This window comes from Lepidochelys kempii, chromosome 7 (assembly GCF_965140265.1).
Source record: "Lepidochelys kempii isolate rLepKem1 chromosome 7, rLepKem1.hap2, whole genome shotgun sequence".
Taxonomy (NCBI): Eukaryota; Metazoa; Chordata; order Testudines; family Cheloniidae; genus Lepidochelys; species Lepidochelys kempii.
In genome coordinates this window covers 2254585-2275512 of record NC_133262.1, presented here as the reverse complement: position 1 = coordinate 2275512, position 20928 = coordinate 2254585, and the positions used below count along the sequence as shown (strand labels likewise).

The 20928-nt window shown below is 46.1% G+C and overlaps 1 protein-coding gene across 19 annotated transcripts in view; it reads left to right on the top strand.

Moving 5' to 3' along the window:
• CFAP20DC (CFAP20 domain containing) overlaps positions 1–20928 on the top strand; it is a 170456-nt gene that overhangs the window by 126661 nt on the left and 22867 nt on the right. The window contains exons 15-16 of one of the 19 annotated variants that reach the window (XM_073350927.1): positions 11053–11124; positions 11713–12272. The exons of 17 other annotated variants lie outside the window; for them this stretch is intronic. In XM_073350927.1, the coding sequence (XP_073207028.1) occupies positions 11053–11124; positions 11713–11770 (130 nt within the window). In that variant the 3' untranslated portion in view covers positions 11771–12272. Of the gene's footprint in view, positions 1–10520; positions 10728–11052; positions 11125–11712; positions 12273–20928 lie in introns of those variants that run through there. One more of the 19 variants, XM_073350931.1, reaches the window with a different exon arrangement.

Below are 20928 nucleotides of genomic sequence, written 5' to 3'. Positions count from 1 at the left end.
ATGTGTTCCAGTCCCCTAATCATTTTTGTTGCCCTTCGCTGGACTCTCTCCAATTTATCCACATCCTTCTTGAAGTGTGGGGCCCAAAACTGGACACAGTACTCCAGATGAGGCCTCACCAATGTCGAATAGAGGGGAACGATCACGTCCCTCGATCTGCTCGCTATGCCCCTACTTATACATCCCAAAATGCCATTGGCCTTCTTGGCAACAAGGGCACACTGCTGACTCATATCCAGCTTCTCGTCCACTGTCACCCCTAGGTCCTTTTCTGCAGAACTGCTGCCTAGCCATTCGGTCCCTAGTCTGTAGCTGTGCATTGGGTTCTTCCGTCCTAAGTGCAGGACCCTGCACTTATCCTTATTGAACCTCATCAGATTCCTTTTGGCCCAATCTTCCAATTGGTCTAGGTCCTTCTGTATCCTATCCCTCCCCTCCAGCGTATCTACCACTCCTCCCAGTTTAGTATCATCCGCAAATTTGCTGAGAGTGCGATCCACACCATCTTCCAGATCATTTATGAAGATATTGAATAAAACCGGCCCCAGGACCGACCCTTGGGGCACTCCACTTGATACCGGCTGCCAACTAGACATGGAGCCATTGATCACTACCCGTTGAGCCCGACAATTTAGCCAGCTTTCTACCCACCTTATAGTGCATTCATCCAGCCCATACTTCCTTAACTTGCTGACAAGAATACTATGGGAGACCGTGTCAAAAGCTTTGCTAAAGTCAAGAAACAATACATCCACTGCTTTCCCTTCATCCACAGAACCAGTAATCTCATCATAAAAGGCGATTAGATTAGTCAGGCATGACCTTCCCTTGGTGAATCCATGCTGGCTGTTCCTGATCACTTTCCTCTCATGCAAGTGCTTCAGGATTGATTCTTTGAGGACCTGCTCCATGATTTTTCCAGGGACTGAGGTGAGGCTGACTGGCCTGTAGTTCCCAGGATCTTCCTTCTTCCCTTTTTTAAAGATTGGCACTACATTAGCCTTTTTCCAGTCATCCGGGACTTCCCCGGTTCGCCACGAGTTTTCAAAGATAATGGCCAGTGGCTCTGCAATCACAGCCGCCAATTCCTTCAGCACTCTCGGATGCAACTCGTCCGGCCCCATGGACTTGTGCACGTCCAGCTTTTCTAAATAGTCCCTAACCGCCTCTATCTCCACAGAGGGCTGGCCATCTCTTCCGCATTTTGTGATGCCCAGCGCAGCAGTCTGGGAGCTGACCTTGTTCGTGAAGACAGAGGCAAAAAAAGCATTGAGTACATTAGCTTTTTCCACATCCTCTGTCACTAGGTTGCCTCCCTCATTCAGTAAGGGGCCCACACATTCCTTGGCTTTCTTCTTGTTGCCAACATACCTGAAGAAACCCTTCTTGTTACTCTTGACATCTCTGGCTAGCTGCAGCTCCAGGTGCGATTTGGCCCTCCTGATAACATTCCTACATGCCCGAGCAATATTTTTATACTCTTCCCTGGTCATATGTCCAACCTTCCACTTCTTGTAAGCTTCTTTTTTATGTTTAAGATCCGCTAGGATTTCACCATTAAGCCAAGTTGGTCGCCTGCCATATTTACTATTCTTTCGACTCATCGGGATGGTTTGTCCCTGTAACCTCAACAGGGATTCCTTGAAATACAGCCAGCTCTCCTGGACTCCTTTCCCCTTCAAGTTAGTCCCCCAGGGGATCCTGGCCATCCGTTCCCTGAGGGAGTCAAAGTCTGCTTTCCTGAAGTCCAGGGTCCGTATCCTGCTGCTTACCTTTGTTCCCTGCGTCAGGATCCTGAACTCAACCAACTCATGGTCACTGCCTCCCAGATTCCCATCCACTTTTGCTTCCCCCACTAATTCTACCCGGTTTGTGAGCAGCAGGTCAAGAAAAGCACCCCCCCTAGTTGGCTCCTCTAGCACTTGCGCCAGGAAATTGTCCCCTACGCTTTCCAAAAACTTCCTGACATCTAGTGCATGACACAGTAGGACTTTGTATGCACATCACATTGCAGGACTGGGGCTATAGTCATTTGGGGGTGTGGGTTGGTTTGCGGGGGGGAGGGCGGATTGCATTCCTTGTAGTCAAGGAGCCCCATTCTTCACAAATGATACATGATTTTAATGTTATGGAGTTAGACAGGACCTTTAGTTACACAGCACTTTCAAGAGTAGAGTATTATGTAATAGTACTGGGGCATTTGCAGATTTAATCTGTCTGTAATGTATATAAATTATTCAAGTTTGAAGTTGTGCCTCTTCCCATTGTAGTCAGGACCACAACTCCCTTTGGTTTCAGTGAGACCTTTTGAAAGCGAGAGAGACTTGTCCACCATCAGAAACCTCTTAAACTACTGTATCTGTGAAATCTTACAATCGCTTTGTCACCCCACTGTTGAGCCTCCGTGTTGACCAGTAGTTCAGACAGACAGCTGTGTCTCATTTTTTATCTGACCCCAATGATGCTCTCTTTGCTTTCTCAATGCTTGGCCAAGACTGTTTTCAGATTAAAGCAAGTTGCATGAAGTTTAATCTATCTGAGCAACATGTAGGTCATGCTAGTGGGGCAGGGAAAGGATCTCAGGGGTGTGATATATTCCTCTATTACTAAGGAGGTCTGTTTGCCTTGTTTCAGGATATTAGAAATCTGGGGATGCTTCTGGTGTCCGGTTGTCAGTAGTAAAGCACGTTTTCCATTTCTGTTCAGCTAGGTGTTTGCAACCATTTGTTTCTCAGGCCTGGATTTCAGCACTGTCATCCATGCTTTTGTTACCCTAATGTGATGTGCATGGGACTACTCTTGAAGATCACTTGAAAGCATCGGCTAGTGCACTTGGCAGCTATTTGCATTCTTGGTGGTCTTTGCTTCAGAGAGCGTATTACAGCACTTATTTGTTAGCAGGCCTGGGTTCCTCTTCTCTTTCATGTGTACATCAGGATGTTGACTTTGGTCTACAAAGATCACTAGATAGCTTGGGACCTGCTTACCTATCCCAGCTCCCCAGATATAAATGCCAGGTAGCTTGTATGTGGGCATTCTGGGTGCAGGGCCCTTAATTCTGGGATTGATTTCTCTCTCTGGTCTGACAGTGCTCAAGTCTTCTATCTTTAGGGCATGGCTCATGGTTCACCTCTTTTTGCAGGCTTTTTCCCAAGGGAAGGGTGAGTAGTTCATTTGTAAAAAGTCATTGTTACAGTATATGAAATGTTGTGCATATGCTCAAACACTTTAGTGCCAGATGCATTTTATATACTGAAAAACTTAATAAACTCCTTTATCATAAACATAAGATAAACATTTTTAATGTACCAGGTCAGGTTAATATGTTCAAGAAAGTTAGTTTGTGTTTTAGTTTGTGTGATTCAAAGTCAAATTTTCTGGGCAAAAATTACTACCAGCTTTTGTACTGCTGTTTAATCTATCACACAGTAATCTTTAATTTTTTTACAAAATCATTTTTGACAAATGTGGGCAATCAAAATACCTGTAAAATACCTGACTTGCAACTGCCTCATAAATTCAGTATCCCTTCTGAACTGCCAGAAAGGCATTATTGGGCTGTAAATATAGAAGACAAAATTTTGAGGTCAGCTTGCATCAGGATATAAAAACTGGAGAAGATGTATGTAATGCAGAAGTATTTTATAGCCTGTGACTGAAAAATCATGATTCACATTGTTACATTTTATTTGAAGATGGAAAACTGAGAAATGTTGTTCACCATGGAGGAAAGGGGGACAAGTAAATTAGAAGGGAGATAAAACTGATGGTGATTCTAAAATGAGTGAAATCCTGAACTATTCTTTAAAACCAGTTTTAACAAGCAGTGTAAGGGTTTTGGCTACACTTGCAAGTTAGAGAGCATTAAATCAGCCCCGGGTGTCCTAACTCCTGAGGTGTCCACACTGGCGAGGCACGTAGAACTCCTGGACTCTGCAGCTGGAGCGCTCCCAGTAATCCACCTCCACGAGAAGCATAAAGCTTGCTGTGCCCCAGCTGAAACGCCCGGGCATCAGTGTGGACAATGTGTTGCATTACTGCGCTGTGATTGGCCTTCAGAAACATCCCGTAATCAAGTGGCCACTCTTCTCATTGTTTTGAACTTGGCCGCAGGCATGCGGATACCCCCTTTCAAAGTTCCGTTTCTGACAGCTGGCTGCTTATCTGCTCTGGGACAAAGCAAACGGTTACTGTGGAATGCTGCTGCTGCCTAGGGGGGTGGGTGGGTGGGTGTGGGTGTGTGTGTGTGGTTTCAGAGGGGTAGCTGTGTTAGTCTGTATCAGCGTGTGAGAGAGAGAGAGGTGGGGATGAGGGAGCACTTAAGGATGGCAAAGTCATTGAGGAGAAACTAAATGAATTCTTTGCTTCAGTCTTCACAGCTGAGGATGTTAGGGAGATTCCCAAACCTGAGCTGTCCTTTGTAGGTGACAAATCTGAGGAATTGTCACAGATTGAAGTGTAATTAGAGGAGGGTTTGGAATTAATTGATAAACTTAACAGTAACAAGTCACCGGGACCAGATGGCATGCACCCAAGAGTTCTGAAAGAACTCAAAGGTGAAATTGCGGAACTATTAACTATGGTTTGTAACCTGTCCTTTAAATCAGCTTCTGTACCCAATGACTGGAAGATAGTGAAAGTAATGCCAATATTTAAGAAGGGCTCTAGAGGTAATCCTGGCAATTACAGACCGGTAAGTCTAACGTCAGTACCAGGCAAATTAATTGAAACAATAGTAAAGAATAAAATGGTCAGACACATAGAAGAACATAAATTGTTGCGCAAAAGTCAGCATGGTTTCTGTAAAGGGAGATCATGTCTTTCTAATCTATTAGAGTTCTTTGAGGGGGTCAACAAACATGTGGATAAGGGGGATCCAGTGGACTTAGTGTACTTAGATTTCCAGAAAGCCTTTGACAAGGTCCCTCACCAAAGGCTCTTTTGTAAATTAAGTTGTCATGGGATAAGAGGGAAGATCCTTTCATGGGTTGAGAACTGGTTAAAAGACAGGGAACAAAGGGTAGGAATACATGGTAAATTTTCAGAATGGAGAGGGGTAACTAGTGGTGTTCCCCAAGGGTCAGTCCTAGGACCAGTCCTATTCAACTTATTCATAAATGATCTGGAGAAAGGGGTAAACAGTGAGGTGGCAAAGTTTGCAGATGATACTAAACTTCTCAAGATAGTCAAGACCAAAACAGACTGTGAAGAACTTCAAAAGGATCTCACAAAACTAAGTGATTGGGCAAGAAAATGGCAAATGAAATGTAATGTGGATAAATGTAAAGTAATGCACATTGGAAAAAATAACTCCAACTATACATACAATATGATGGGGGCTAATTTAGCTACAACTAATCAGGAAAGAGATCTTGGAGTCACCGTGGATATTTCTCTGGAGACGTCCACGCAGTGTGCAACGGCAGTCAAAAAAGCAAACAGGATGTTAGGAATCATTAAAAAAGGGATAGAGAATAAGACAGAGAATATCTTATTGCCCTTACATAAATCCATGGCACACCCACATTTTGAATACTGCGTACAGATGTGGTCCCTCATCTCAGAAAAGATATACTGGCATTAGAAAAGGTTCCAATAAGGGCAACTAAAATGATTAGGGGTTTGGAACGGGTCCCATATGAGGAGAGATTAAAGAGGCTAGGACTTTTCAGCTTGGAAAAGAGGAGACTAGCGGGGGGTATGATAGAGGTCTGTAAAATCATGAGTGGTGTGGAGAAAGTGAATAAGGAAAAGTTATTTACTTGTTCCCATAATATAAGAACTAGGGGCCTAGAGGTTGTGACAGCTAGGACTATAACAGGGTTTAAAAGAGAACTGGATAAATTCATGGAAGTTACGTCCATTAATGGCTATTAGCCAGGATGGGTAAGGAATGGTGTCCCTAGCCTCTGTTTGTCAGAGGGAGGAGATGGATGGCAGGAGAGAGATCACTTAATCATTACCTGTTAGGTTCACTCCCTCTGGGTCACCTGGCATTGGCCACTGTCGGCAGACAGGACACTGGGCTGGATGGACCTTTGATCTGACCCAGTCTGGCCGTTCTCATGTTCTTATGGGTCTGCTGCTGTCTGAACTTACAAAACAGCATGCTGACACACTCTCTGCCCCTCAAAACATGCTGTCTCTCCCCCCACATACACACAACACACTCCCTGTCACATCCCACCCTTTCCCCCCATTTGAAAAGCACACTGCAGCCACTTGCACACTGGGATAGCTACCACAATGCACTGCTCTTTGGGGCATTGCAAGAGTTGCTGATGTGGCCACGCCGGTGCGCTTCCAGCTGAGTGTAAATACCCAGCAGCCTTTTCCCTGCTGTGGTCTCCGAGGGCTGGTTTAACTCCCAGCACTCTACATCTGCAAGTGTAGCCAAGCCCTAAGAAAAAATGTGTATGTGACCTATATAGAGGGGGGAGGTAAGTCAATTTACTTACCAGTCCTCTCTTTGACTTAAACTGTTAGCACAGACCATGAATTCCTATCCTTGAAAGAGACTGTAGCTGGATTTTCTATAGGATCCCTCTAAATACTAAAAGTGGAAATAATAGATTCACTTTCTTTCTCTTCTTGGGAATCCAGTTTTCCTCTTCACCATAAGACAGTTATGTGCACACACAATTAATAATTTCAAATTCTTTTTTATGACTAACACTCCAATGATAAACTGTTACAGCACAGCAGTTCCAATGCAGCTAGCTAGACTAACATCATTAACTAGAGATTTTTTCTTTTCAAATGAAAAATATAACACAGGCCTAACCCCCAAAATTGTTATAAATCAGTGGTTCCCAAATTTTAACAACCTGTGGACCCTTTTCAATAAAATGTCAAGTCTCACGAACCTCCTCCTAAAAATGAATATTTCCAGGTATTTTCTCCTTTACCTGAGTATAAATTATAAAGGCAGTGATCTTGGAAATATAAATTTTTATGACATGCTTATGACACACTGTTATTAATTATTATTTATCATTACAGTATTTTTATTACATTATGAAAATGGCAACACTCTTCCAAGATCTCACTTTCGTAGCTTGTATCATAAGACAAGGCTCCTGTGTTTCGTTAAGAAGTATCAGATGTGAAAGAGCAGGAAGGTATTTAAGAAGCCAACTCAAAGACTTCCTCCTGCACAAGCATTCAGGTCTTGAGCAGTCCAAGCAAACAACACACGTTACATCAAAGCTTAAACTTGTTCTTCATAATAATTTTAAAAACAATACTAGCTGCCTATTTAATTTTAAAAACAGCAAAAAATATCCAACTCCCTTTCCATTTCTTTTAAGGAGTCTTGAAGTTTAAATCTCCTCAGTGTGATAGATCTGCTTGCTTTTATCTGCTTAGAAATCTTGGAAATCCAGGGGCTCCGGGATACTGGCCCCGGGGTTCCTAAGGACAGCTCTGTCCGCCATTAGGGAATTTTCCCCCGAGAACCCCCTGTAACATTTCGTAAACCCCTCCAGTTTGGGAACCACTGTATTATAAATAAATACAGAGATTGGGTCTTCTGACAATCGGGGATCTTCTGCTTTCATGTAGGCTCACCCTGGGTATTCTATTGACAATTAAATAAAACAGTTATACTTCATAAATAGTTGTTCAACATCCATGACATGGAGCACATACACAACTTCACATAAGAGAAAAAAAACTTGACAATTACTGCAGCTGTTAGGCTCACGCACTGTCGTTGGTTCAGTGACATAATATACCTCACAAAGACATTTGGCCTCCAATCGTAAAGGAACAATCACAGATGTCTTCCCAGTCTCAATTCCACTGACTTGTGTAAAATTACAGGAAACCATTTTGAGATCCAACCCACAGATTTAAACTGAGTTACCTCTGGCAGTTCAATCTGCTCCCTGAAGAGTTGGGGGCGGGGGCGTGGATCTGACTGGTGCTCTGCCAGTCAGGACACAGGGCGATGCTTTGTGTCTCAATAACATATATATTCACACAAACACAAGCACCCGATTTACTTAATTCTAAGCTTGCTTCTTAGAATAACAAGACCAAGGCAGCAGCCTTTTAGGCTAGTAGCAAACTTCCCTATCCCTTTAACTATGACCCATTGCTATACTTATTTTTTTTTTCTTTGGACTAAGGACTTTAGAGATACTTTAACATATAAATGCTGCAGACCAATAAGGTCCAACTAACCTGTAAAATTACAGGAAACTGTATTGAGATCCAACCCACAGATTCCATATGGGTTATCCCTGGCCGTTCTGATTACAGCAATAAGTTATTGGCTGAAAACCATGAAATAAGAAAAAGAAAAGGGGGCTACATTTGGACAGTTGGGAACTATCTAAATCCTCATAAGCAGGCAGTAGCTGTTGCAGAGAAGCAGGGAAGAGAATATTTGAAAAAGGGATATATGCTATGTAGATTAGCGGGTGTGAATGATATCCAACATAACGATATTGAGACAATCAGCACAAGCAGTTTCTTTTTGAATAGTCATGGACAACTGAGAAGGTACCAAATGACTGGGAAAAAGTGTGGGTGGTAATGTTATTCATAAAATACAGAGAGAGTGATCATGGCAGTTACTATCCAGTAAATTTAACTTCTATCCCTAACCAAGTTAAGGAACGGATATGAAAAGAAAACCACCTAAAAAATAATGGCACTGAGAGCAATAAACAGAAAGGGCTAGAGCTAGACTCAATTTCCAGGGGTTCCACAGAGCCCAGGTCAGAAACCCACCCTGGAATATTGGTACAGTGACACCAGCCGCCCCCAGACTGTGGTCATCTGTGGGGTCCAGAACCTGCGAGCACAGTGAGCCTGGTTGGCTGGGAGGGCCAGGGCCAGGCCCACCCGGAGATGTGCTGGATTCCAAGCCTAAGCCAGCCAGTTTCCATGAGTGGGACTCCTGTGACGTCCTGGCTGGATCTGAAGGTTGCTCTCCCCCAGCTGAGCCCAAAGAGTTGCTGCCAGTTCCCTCACCTAGGAGGGAATTCTCCTTCTAGTGTAGAGGGCCACCCACCGTGCGTGCAGCTGGCACTGTTTTGTCTTCCATCAGGTCCGTGTGGCATGGAAGGTTTGAAAGCTTTGTAAAAAGAAACGCTAAATGAAGAGAAATATTGTACAAGCTTTCGGGCCCTGCAGGGCTGTAAAACCTGGAACGGCTCTCAAGAAGGTATTGTGAGCCAAGCTGTAGGCACTGCATGGACAGAAGTTTTGAAGTTTCTACAGACTCTTTTCAGAAAATCTGTTTTTCCAAAAAGAGCTGATTTTCTGTCCTTTTTTTTTTTTTTATTAAAGTTGAAAACGATTGCTATAAACACTGGCTCTGCCTGGGACTCACCAGTTGTCACAATATTGGCATGGTGGCATACCAGGCTCTTCCCAAGCCACCTACTGAAATTTATGCACTGAAGTTCAAGCAGCTGGTTTCCCAAGTAACTGCATAAACAAGCTAAGATGGGACATAAATATTTCAGCACTTAAACTGGGCTTCCTGTAATAAGAAATGTATTTTACACCTCAGTAATTTCCTACAAAAGATGCACAGCCAGATTTTCAGTCAGGCTTCAGCTGGGCTTGTGACTTTCACCTGTGCAAAATAAATGTACCCACAATAAACTTTGGGCACAGATATTTGTAGTTAGATGTCTACCTGCTTTGGATTGTGGCCGCAGCATGAAAGGCCAGCACTTAAAATCTTACCCAGGCTGTATGAGAGAGTTCTCTGATCATGTTATATTCTATTCCCGGATGACAATATCTGGTAGCTGTAGGTAAGGTGGCTGGTCCATATCAGTGACTTATAGGTACTGCACCTTTAAAAACCAGAGTAAAAACTAGACTGTTCAAGAGCCAGGAATGTAGGAGTGAAGGTTACGCTTCTCAAGCAAGGCACTGAGACGCTCTCAAATAGCTACCACAGATTTCACTCTGCCCCAGTATGGACCAAACAAGTACACTGACAGCTGAACACCTTAATCCCAATAAAACTACAAGATTTAGGAAACTTGTTAGTCCCCAAAAGACTAAACAGAATTGTCAATCTCCCAAAGACCCTGCTTAGGCTGTTTGGGAAGGGCAGGGAGCTGACAAACTTCCCTAAACTAGTTGGGATCTCCTGGGGTTAATAAGGATCCCATTGAGTGGGAGCCATTTTGAAGAGCTCTTCTATGCTTCTACTAAGCCCTGGTCTACACTAGGACTTTAGGTCGAATTTAGCAGCGTTAAATCGATTTAAACCTGCACCCGTCCACACAGTGAAGCCCTTTATTTCGACTTAAAGGGCTCTTAAAATCGATTTCCTTACTCCACCCCTGACAAGTGGATTAGCGCTTAAATCGACGTTCCCGGCTCGAATTTGGGGTACTGTGGACACAATTCGATGGTATTGGCCTCCGGGAGCTATCCCAGAGTGCTCCATTCTGACCGCTCTGGACAGCACTCTCAACTCAGATGCACTGGCCAGGTAGACAGGAAAAGAACCGCAAACTTTTGAATCTCATTTCCTGTTTGGCCAGCGTGGCAAGCTGCAGGTGACCATGCAGAGCTCATCAGCACAGGTGACCATGATGGAGTCCCAGAATCGCAAAAGAGCTCCAGCATGGACCGAACGGGAGGTACGGGATCTGATCGCTGTTTGGGGAGAGGAATCCGTGCTATCAGAACTCCGTTCCAGTTTTCGAAATGCCAAAACCTTTGTCAAAATCTCCCAGGGCATGAAGGACAGAGGCCATAACAGGGACCCGAAGCAGTGCCGCGTGAAACTGAAGGAGCTGAGGCAAGCCTACCAGAAAACCAGAGAGGCGAACAGCCGCTCTGGGTCAGAGCCCCAAACATGCCGCTTCTATGATGAGCTGCATGCCATTTTAGGGGGTTCAGCCACCACTACCCCAGCCGTGTTGTTTGACTCCTTCAATGGAGATGGAGGCAATACGGAAGCAGGTTTTGGGGACGAAGAAGATGATGAGGAGGAGGAGGTTGTAGATAGCTCACAGCAAGCAAGCGGAGAAACCGGTTTTCCCGACAGCCAGGAACTGTTTCTCACCCTAGACCTGGAGTCAGTACCCCCCGAACCCACCCAAGGCTGCCTCCTGGACCCAGCAGGCGGAGAAGGGACCTCTGGTGAGTGTACCTTTTAAAATGCTATACATGGTTTAAAAGCAAGCATGTGAAAGGATTACTTTGCCCTGGCATTTGCGGTTCTCCTAGATGTAGTCCTAAAGCCTTTGCAAAAGGTTTCTGGGGAGGGCAGCCTTATTTCGTCCTTCATAGTAGGACACTTTACCACTCCAGGCCAGTAACACGTACTCGGGAATCACTGTAGAACAAAGCATTGCAGTGTATGTTTGCTGGCATTCAGCCAAAATCCGTTCTTTATCTCTCTGTGTTATCCTCAGGAGAGTGAGATATAACTCATGGTCACCTGGTTGAAATAGAGTGCTTTTCTTCAGGGGACACTCAGAGGAGCCCATTCCTGCTGGGCTGTTTGCCTGTGGCTAAACAGAAATGTTCCCCGCTGTTAGCCACAGGGAGGGGGGAAGGTTGAGGGGGTAGTCACGCGGTGGGAGGAGGCAAAATGCGACCTTGTAACGAAAGCACATGTGCTATGTATGTAATGTTAACAGCAAGGTTTACCCTGAAAGAGTGTAGCGACTGTTTTATAAAATGTGTCTTTTTAAATACCGCTGTCCCTTTTTTTTTCTCCACCAGCTGCATGTGTTTCAATGATCACAGGATCTTCTCCTTCCCAGAGGCTAGTGAAGCTTAGAAAGAAAAAAAAACGCACTCGCGATGAAATGTTCTCCGAGCTCATGCTGTCCTCCCACACTGACAGAGCACAGACGAATGCGTGGAGGCAAATAATGTCAGAGTGCAGGAAAGCACAAAATGACCGGGAGGAGAGGTGGCGGGCTGAAGAGAGTAAGTGAAGGGCTGAAGACAGGGCTGAAGCTCAAATGTGGCGGCAGCGTGATGAGAGGAGGCAGGATTCAATGCTGAGGCTGCTGCAGGACCAAACCAGTATGCTCCAGTGTATGGTTGAGCTGCAGCAAAGGCAGCTGGAGCACAGACTGCCACTGCTGCCCCTCTGTAACCAAATGCCCTCCTCTCCAAGTTCCATAGCCTCCACACCCAGACGCCCAAGAACACGGTGGGGGGGCCTCCGGCCAACCAGCCACTCCACCACAGAGGATTGCCCAAAAAAAAGAAGGCTGTCATTCAATAAATTTTAAAGTTGTAAACTTTTAAAGTGCTGTGCTTAAAGTGCTGTGTGGCATTTTCCTTCCCTCCTCCACCACCCCTCCTGGGATACCTTGGTAGTCATCTCCCTATTTGTGTGATGAATGAATAACGAATGCATGACTGTGAAGCAGCAATGACTTTATTGCCTCTGCAAGCGGTGATTAAAGGGAGGAGGGGAGGGTGGTTAGCTTACAGGGAAGTAGAGTGAACCAAGGGGCGGGGGGTTTCATCAAGGAGAAACAAACAGAACTTTCACACCGTAGCCTGGCCAGTCATGAAACTGGTTTTCAAAGCTTCTCTGATGCGTACCGCGCCCTCCTGTGCTCTTCTAACCGCCCTGGTGTCTGGCTGCACGTAAACAGCAGCCAGGCGATTTGCCTCAGCCTCCCACCCCGCCATAAACGTCTCCCCCTTACTCTCACAGATATTGTGGAGCACACAGCAAGCAGTAATAACAGTGGGAATATTGGTTTCACTGAGGTCTAAGCGAGTCAGTAAACTGCGCCAGCGCGCCTTTAAACGTCCAAATGCACATTCTACCACCATTCTGCACTTGCTCAGCCTGTAGTTGAACAGCTCCTGACTACTGTCCAGGCTGCCTGTGTACGGCTTCATGAGCCATGGCATTAAGGGGTAGGCTGGGTCCCCAAGGATACATATAGGCATTTCAACATCCCCAACAGTTATTTTCTGGTCTGGGAATAAAGTCCCTTCCTGCAGCTTTTGAAACAGACCAGAGTTCCTGAAGATGCGAGCGTCATGCACCTTTCCCGGCCATCCCACGTTGATGTTGGTGAAACGTCCCTTGTGATCCACCAGAGCTTGCAGCACTATCGAAAAGTACCCCTTGCGGTTTATGTACTCGCCGGCTTGGTGCTCTGGTGCCAAGATAGGGATATGGGTTCCGTCTATAGCCCCACCACAGTTAGGGAATCCCATTGCAGCAAAGCCATCCACTATGACCTGCACATTTCCCAGGGTCACTACCCTTGATATCAGCAGATCTTTGATTGCGTGAGCTACTTGCATCACAGCAGCCCCCACAGTAGAGTTGCCCACTCTAAATTGATTCCCAACTGACCGGTAGCTGTCTGGCGTTGCAAGCTTCCACAGGGCTATCGCCACTCGCTTCTCAACTGTGAGGGCTGCTCTCATCCTGGTATTCATGCGCTTCAGGGCAGGGGAAAGCAAGTCACAAAGTTCCATGAAAGTGCCCTTACGCATGCGAAAGTTTCGCAGCCACTGGGAATCGTCCCAGACCCGCAACACTATGCGGTCCCACCAGTCTGTGCTTGTTTCCCGAGCCCAGAATCGGCGTTCCACAGCATGAACCTGCCCCATTAGCACCATGATGCATGCATTGTCAGGGTCCATGCTTTCAGAGAAATCTGTGTCCATGTCCTGATCACTCAAGGGACCGCGCTGACGTCGCCTCCTCGCCCGGTATCGCGTTGCCATGTTCTGGTGCTGCATATACTGCTGGATAATGCGTGTGGTGTTTAATGTGCTCCTAATTGCCAAAATGAGCTCAGCGGCCTCCATGCTTGCCTTGGTATGGCGTCCGCACAGAAAAAAGGCGCAGAACGATTGTCTGCCGTTGCTCTGACGGAGGGAGGGGCGACTGACGACACGGCTTACAGGGTTGGCTTCAGGGAGCTAAAATCAACAAAGGGTGTGCCTGTACATCAAGGAGTATTTCAGGCAGGACTGCACGGAGGGTTCCAATAAGAAATGGTGCACCAAAGTTATCGTTGTTATTGGAACAAGGAGGTTAGCCTGGCCTCTGATTGATACATGATAGATACATGATACATGATAGATTTACCTCGCTGCACCTTCTCTGTGAGTGACTGCAGTGTGGTCTAGACAGGGGAGGAGGCAAATGAGTACAAAACAAATCTGGTCTATTTCTTGTTCTGACCCACTCCATCTATCTTTTACATCTTTGGCTGGCAGCAGACGGTGCAGAAGGACTGCATGCCATCCACATCTCATGGCTGCTTGGCAGAAGATGGTACAGTACGACTGCTAGCCATCCTCATCTCTTGCCTGCCTGGCATAAGATGGTACAATACGACTGCTAGCAATCCTCATCTCTTGCCTGCCTGGCAGAAGATGGTACAGTACGACTGCTAGCAGTCCGTATCGCCTGCCCGCTCACCATAAGACGGTTCAATAGGACTGCAGGACTAAAGAGAATGACCTGGTCAAGTCACTCCAAATTTAGTCCCTGCGCCCATGTCTGCCCAGGCGCTCCCAGCCGACGTGGCCAGGAGCACCTCGGACACGACGAGGACGACTACCAGTCGTATTGCACCGTCTGCTGCCAGAAGGCAATGGGTTGCTGCTACTGTGCAGCAAAGCCGTACCGCGTCTGCCAGCACCCAGGAGACATAGGGTGACGGTTACCTGAGCGGGCTCCATGCTTGCCGTGGTATGGCGTCTGCACAGGTAACTCAGGAAAAAAGGCGCGAAATGATTGTCTGCCCTTGCTTTCACGGGGGGAGGGAGGGAACGGGGGCCTGATGATATGTACCCAGAACCACCCGCGACAATGTTTTAGCCCCATCAGGCATTGGGATCTCAACCCAGAATTCCAATGGGCAGCGGAGACTGCAGGAACTGTGGGATAGCTACCCACAGTGCAACGCTCCGGAATTCAACGCTTGCCTCGGTCCTGTGGAAGCACTCCGCCGAGTTAATGCACTTAATGCACTTAGAGTATTTTCTGTGGGGACACACACACGAGAATATATAAAACCAATTTCTAAAAAACTGACTTCTATAAATTTGACCTAATTTCGTAGTGTAGACATACACAGGCTTGGGGGTGGGATAAGGGCTCTGACCCATAAAGATCCCAACAAGTCCAGCAGAGTCCACAGGAGGAATTGGAATGCTTTTTCACTGTGCTCCCATCTCCCCTCCCCTTTGCTTCGCTGCTCTCCTTCCTGCTCCACACTCCACAGCTCTTCTCACTCAAACTGCATGTTCTCCCCAGCCTACCAGTCCACCTTCCAGCAGACAGTTGCTATGGAAAGTAACTCTTTTGTAATTACTCTGTTGCCTTTATAGTATTCAGTCCTACCCTCATATATGTGGGGATAAAGGCAGTGGTGAGCTGGAGCCGGTTCGCGCCGGTTCGCTAGAACCGGTTGTTAAATTTAGAAGCCCTTTTGCGGGACAACCGGTTCTAAAAGGGCTTCTAAATTTAACAACTGGCCAAGCCTTAGGCGCCAACTCCGTGGGTACTCTGGGGCTGGAGCACCCACGGGGAAAATTTGGTGGGTGCAGAGCACTCACTGGCAGCTCCCCGCCCTGTGCCCGACCCCAGCTCATCTCCGCTCCGCCTCCTCCCCTGAATGCACCGCCCCGCCCTGCTTCTCCACCCCTTCCCCCCCCCGCCGGCTTCCTGTGAATCAGCTGTTCGCGCGGGAAGCCCGGGAGGGCTGAGAAGCAGGCAGCGGCTTCACGCTCAGGCCCAGGGAGGTAGAGCGGAGGTGAGCTGGGGCAGGGGGGCGCAAGGAGGGCCGCCCGCGCCGCAGCAGGTAACCCAGGGGGTGCGCAGGGGAACCGCTCCCCGCCCCAGCTTGCCTCCGCTTCCACAGGCCTGAGAGCGAAGCTGCTGCCTGCTTCTCAGCCCTCCCCGGCTTCCCGTGCGAATAGCTGATTCGTGGGAAGCTGGGGGCAGGGGGGCCACAGAGAAGCAGAGTGGGGCGGCGCGTTCAGGGGAGGAGGCGGAGGCGGAGCGGAGGTGAGCTGGGGCCGGGCGCGGGGCAGGGAGCTGCCGATGCGGGCTCTCACCCACCAAATTTTCCCCATGGTTGCTCCAGCCCAGGAGCACCCACGGATTCGGTGCCTAAGATGCCACTTTTGATGTGATCAGTGGGGGCAGCAGTTGCTTCCCCTGCTCCCCCCTAGCTACGCTAGCCTGCCCCTAGGAGGCAGAGGGACCTGCTGGATGCTTCCCGGGAGCCGCGCCAGGTAAGCACCACCGGGACTCCCCACCTCGCCCCCTGGCAGGTCCCTCAGGCTCTTAGGGGTGGGGCAGGGTGGGCACCCACTATGGTGGCCACGAGACCCTCCTGCCCAGTTCTGGGGGCAGTCAGGGGATGGGGAGGGGAGTGGATGGGGCAAGGATCCCAGGGGGAGGGCGTCGAGGAACACGGGGGGTTGGATGGGGCAGAAGTGGCGGGGGCAGGCCACGACCCCCTCGTGGGGTGAGGAGGGAACTGGTTGTTAACATTTTGGCAGCTCATCACTGGATAAAGGCCCAATAACTGATTGGGTAAAATAAGCGGCAGTTGCATTCAGTTGCAACTCACCCACAATCTGTTTCCTCTTTCCGAGCATGTCTTGTGTTTATTTTGGCTTTTACAAAATAGAAAAAAAAGAAAAACTAACCAAGGTTCTAAAACCCTAAAGAACTTATTTACTAAATTTACTAAAATACCTAACTGGGAATGGATGATGCTATCCAGGCCAGCATTTCGTTTAGATTTCTATTTTATCTATAAAAAGTGTCATTGCTGTGCTATGGTTTAAATTCTTTATAGCTTTGCCACTTGTGGTTGTGATATAAACATCCTTGTATCTATAACTGGCTGATAAGGGCCTGCAGTCTTCGACAAATAATTAATAGTCACTGACCTCAGTTCACATTGGTTCAATATGGGCTGACTGAAGCAAGCTGTCTTGTCATCATAACCAACATGTATTACATTGGACTGATCAGGATGTCGTCATTTTTCTTTCCTTTACAATCTCAGATTTTTTTTGCAGCCAGTAAGCATGATGTTTTCTCTCTCTTTTGGTGAATGAATCTTTTCAAACAGAAACAGATAAAGTGTACAGATCAATAAATTACCAAACAGAGGTCGCATTGTAATCAGCTTCAATTGTTTAATGTTATAATAAAATCTCAATTGATCTGAAATTTGTACCATCCCGAATTATTTCTTATTTCAGTGACTTGCAAATCAGAACATTTTATGAGATTAGCAACTTCAAAAGATTAGAAAAAAGGTATGTGCTTCTTCCTGAGCATAGCAGAACCAAAATCCTTAATTATTACTGAATCACAGCATGTGATTTTCTAATTTTTGTTATGTCTGTCTACAGTGGGTAAAGGAATGAATCATAAAAATGGATAAGCAGCTTTCTGAATTCATTTTTTAGCTTAGTTTCAACCTTGAAGCCCAGAGGCTCAAATAGAGATATGATGTTGAAATGTTAACTAGAGAAATGTTTAAAAAGGAAACACACTTGCTCACTCCACCATAAATTTATTCAAATTAGGGGGGCACTCCAACTACCTGCAGAGGAAGAACAATCTAGTGATTAAATCCCACAGTAATGAAAATCAGGAGAACTAGTTCTTTTCCTGACTCTGCCAGACTTCTTGTGTGATTTTGGATTAATAACTTTAACTGCAGGCCCTGGTTTCCTCATATGCAATATGCGAATAATAAAACTTACTTCACAGAGTTATGGTGAAGCTAAATATAGTTAATGGTTATAAGCCACATGGAGATCCTCAAAGGGAAGGCACTTGAGTACAAAGTATTTATTACGATTTATCTGATGCATCCGATCAATAATGTTGTGACATTTTAACACATCTTTCAGTGCATGACTCCTGCCCACCCTCTGTGTTAAGCCTGACTAAGTAAGCATGTGGCTTCTTCTCGGTTTCCTTTAACTAAATCTCTCTGTTACAGAGTTCTCTTCACAACTCCTCATTTCCAGCGGCATTCAGCATTTGCCCTTATCAGACAGCCTGAAACTTGTAATGGACATGTGTCAGGGTTCCCTCCCCACTCTGAACTCTGGGGTACAGATGTGGGGACCCACATGAAAGGCCCCCTAAGCTTATTCTTACCAGCTTAGGTTAAAAACTTCCCCAAGGTACAAACTTTGCTTTGTCCTTGAACCGTATGCTGCCACCACCAAGCGTTTTAAACAAAGAACAGGGAAAGAGCCCACTTGGAGACGTCTTCCCCCCAAAAATATCCCCCCAAGCCCAACACCCCCTTTCCTGGGGAGGCTTGAGAATAATATCCTCACCAATTTGTTACAGAATCATCAAAGACCCAAATCCCTGGATCTTGGAACAATGGAAAAATCAGTCAGGTTCTTAAAAGAAGGATTTTATTTAAAAAAAAAAAAAAAGAAAGAAAGAAAAGAAAGGTAAAAATCATCTCTGTAAAATCAGGATGGAAAATACTTTACGGGGTAATCAGATTCAAAACACAGAGGATCCCCCTCTGGGCAAAACTTTAAAGTTACAGAAAACCTCCCCCTTAACACAGGGAAAATTCACATAAAACAAAAGATAAACTAATCTGCCTTGCCTGGCTTACCTATACTGGTTGCAGTATTGGAGACTTGGATTAGGATGGGTTGGAGAAGATGGATTTCTGTCTGGCCTCTCTCAGTCCCAAGAGAGAACAAACATGTAAACAAAAAGCACAAACAAAAGCCTTTCCCCTCCCCCAAGATTTGAAAGTATCTTGTCCCTTTATTGGTCTTTTGGGTCAGGTGCCAGCCAGGTTAGCTGAGCTTCTTAACCCTTTCCAAGTAACAGGATGTTGCCTCTGGCCAGGAGGGATCTTATAGCACTGTATACAGAAAGGTGGTTACCCTTTCCTTTATATTTATGACAACATGCAAGATTCTGCTACATGGGTGCAAACTCCATGTATTGTTTGAAAGTAAAATCTAGGGGCTCATTAAGTGCTGAGATTGCAATTCAAGCACACTTGTTTGCCTCAGCTAATGAAAACCAAACAGACCAGTCTCTGGTGTACATTCACTGTTGGTTTGTACCCTCAATCTTGCTGTATCATTCAAACTTCCTTAAAATACAGTGCAGTCACAAAAGGATTATACAGTACGTACATATTTGCACTACAACAGAATTTCACTAATCTGCATGCTGCCGAATTCATACATAAACAATGGCTGTCTCACCCTCTTCCAAGCACAGATCTAATAGCAAAGTAGCTCAAGGTTGAAAGTGTAAGTTTAAAAAAATGAGTGCAGCAATACAATCAAAGAAGCATATTCATTTTTATGATTCATTACAAGAGCAAAGTCATACAACTTCATTGCTTTTACCAAACAGACAACATTACATTATGAAGTATTATAAAACTACACTGCAGCTGTCAAAATAAGCAAACGGGGATAATGTATCACAAAATGTACTTTGCTTTTTCATTAGGCTTGTTCACTTACTCACTCATTCACAAAATTCAGTAATTTACACTGGGTCTCCCGGTCGTTAATCTGAATTAGTGAAGTTCTGCTGCACTTGTCAGGCCACAATATGCACCAAAGGTGCCGTGACAATAAACGCGGGTTATATAGAACACACTTGATTAACACCTACCTTAGAAAGTTTTCATAATGCTGGCAAAACAGCTGGTTGCCAAGGGGTTCTCAAGAACTTGGTGACCTACAGGTATGGAATATGTGAGGGAATCCTGGTGAAAAACACATGGCTTCCCATTGTCTGAGTCCATATACTCTGTCTTCCTCTTACCCTCCTTCTCTGGGAAGATTTGACAAAGATTTGTCAGGCTTCCTCAGCTGGAGTATTCAAAATTACTTTACCGTGGAATCCACCTTTTGCATACCACATGCAGCCGAAGTATCATTTTTTCATCTTGTCTTCCACACTCCAGAAAGCAAGTACATGTATGTTGCTTCCTGCCTTTTAATACCTCTAAATAAGCCTGACCAATATCATAGAAGATTAGGATTGGAAGAGACCTCAGGAGGTCATCTAGTCCAACCCCCTGCTCAAAGCAGGACCAACCCCAATTAAATCATTCCAGCCAGGGCTTTGTCGAGCTGGGCCTTAAAAACCTCTAAGGATGGAGATTCTACCACCTCCCTAGGTAACGCATTCCAGTGCTTCATCACCCTCCTAGTGAAACAGTGTTTCCTAATATCCAACCTAGACCTCCCCCACTGCAACTTGAGACCATTGCTCCTTGTCCTGTCATCTGCCACCACTGAGAACAGCCAAGCTCCATCCTCTTTGGAACCCCCTCCCCTTCAGGTAGTTGAAAGCTGCTATCAAATCCCCCTTCACTCTTCTCTTCTGCGGACTAAATAAGCCCAGTTCCCTCAGCCTCTCCTCATACATCATGTGCCCGAGGCCCCTAATAATTTTTGTTGCCCTCCACTGGACTCTCTCTAATTTGTCCACATCCTTTCTGTAGTGGGGGGCCCAAAACTGGACACAATACTCCAGATGTGGCCGCACCAGTGGGGAATAATCACATCCCTCGATCTGCTGGCAGTGCTCCTACTAATGCAGCCCAATATGCGGTTAGCCGCCTTGGCAACAAGGGCACACTGCTGACTCATATCCAACTTCTCGTCCACTGTAACCCCCAGGTCCTTTTCTGCAGAACTGCTGCCGAGCCACTTGGTCCATATTAGCGGTGTATGGGATTCTTCCATCCTAAATGCAGGACTCTGCACTTGTCCTTGTTGAACCTCATCAGATTTCTTTTGGCCCAATCCTCCAATTTGTCTAGGTCATTCTGGACCCTATCCCTCCCCTCCAGCGTATCTACCTCTCCCCCCAGCTTAGTGTTATCCGCGAACTTGCTGAGGGTGCAATCCATCCAGGGGTGAAAGTGAGTTAGAGGACTTACCGGTACCCCTGAG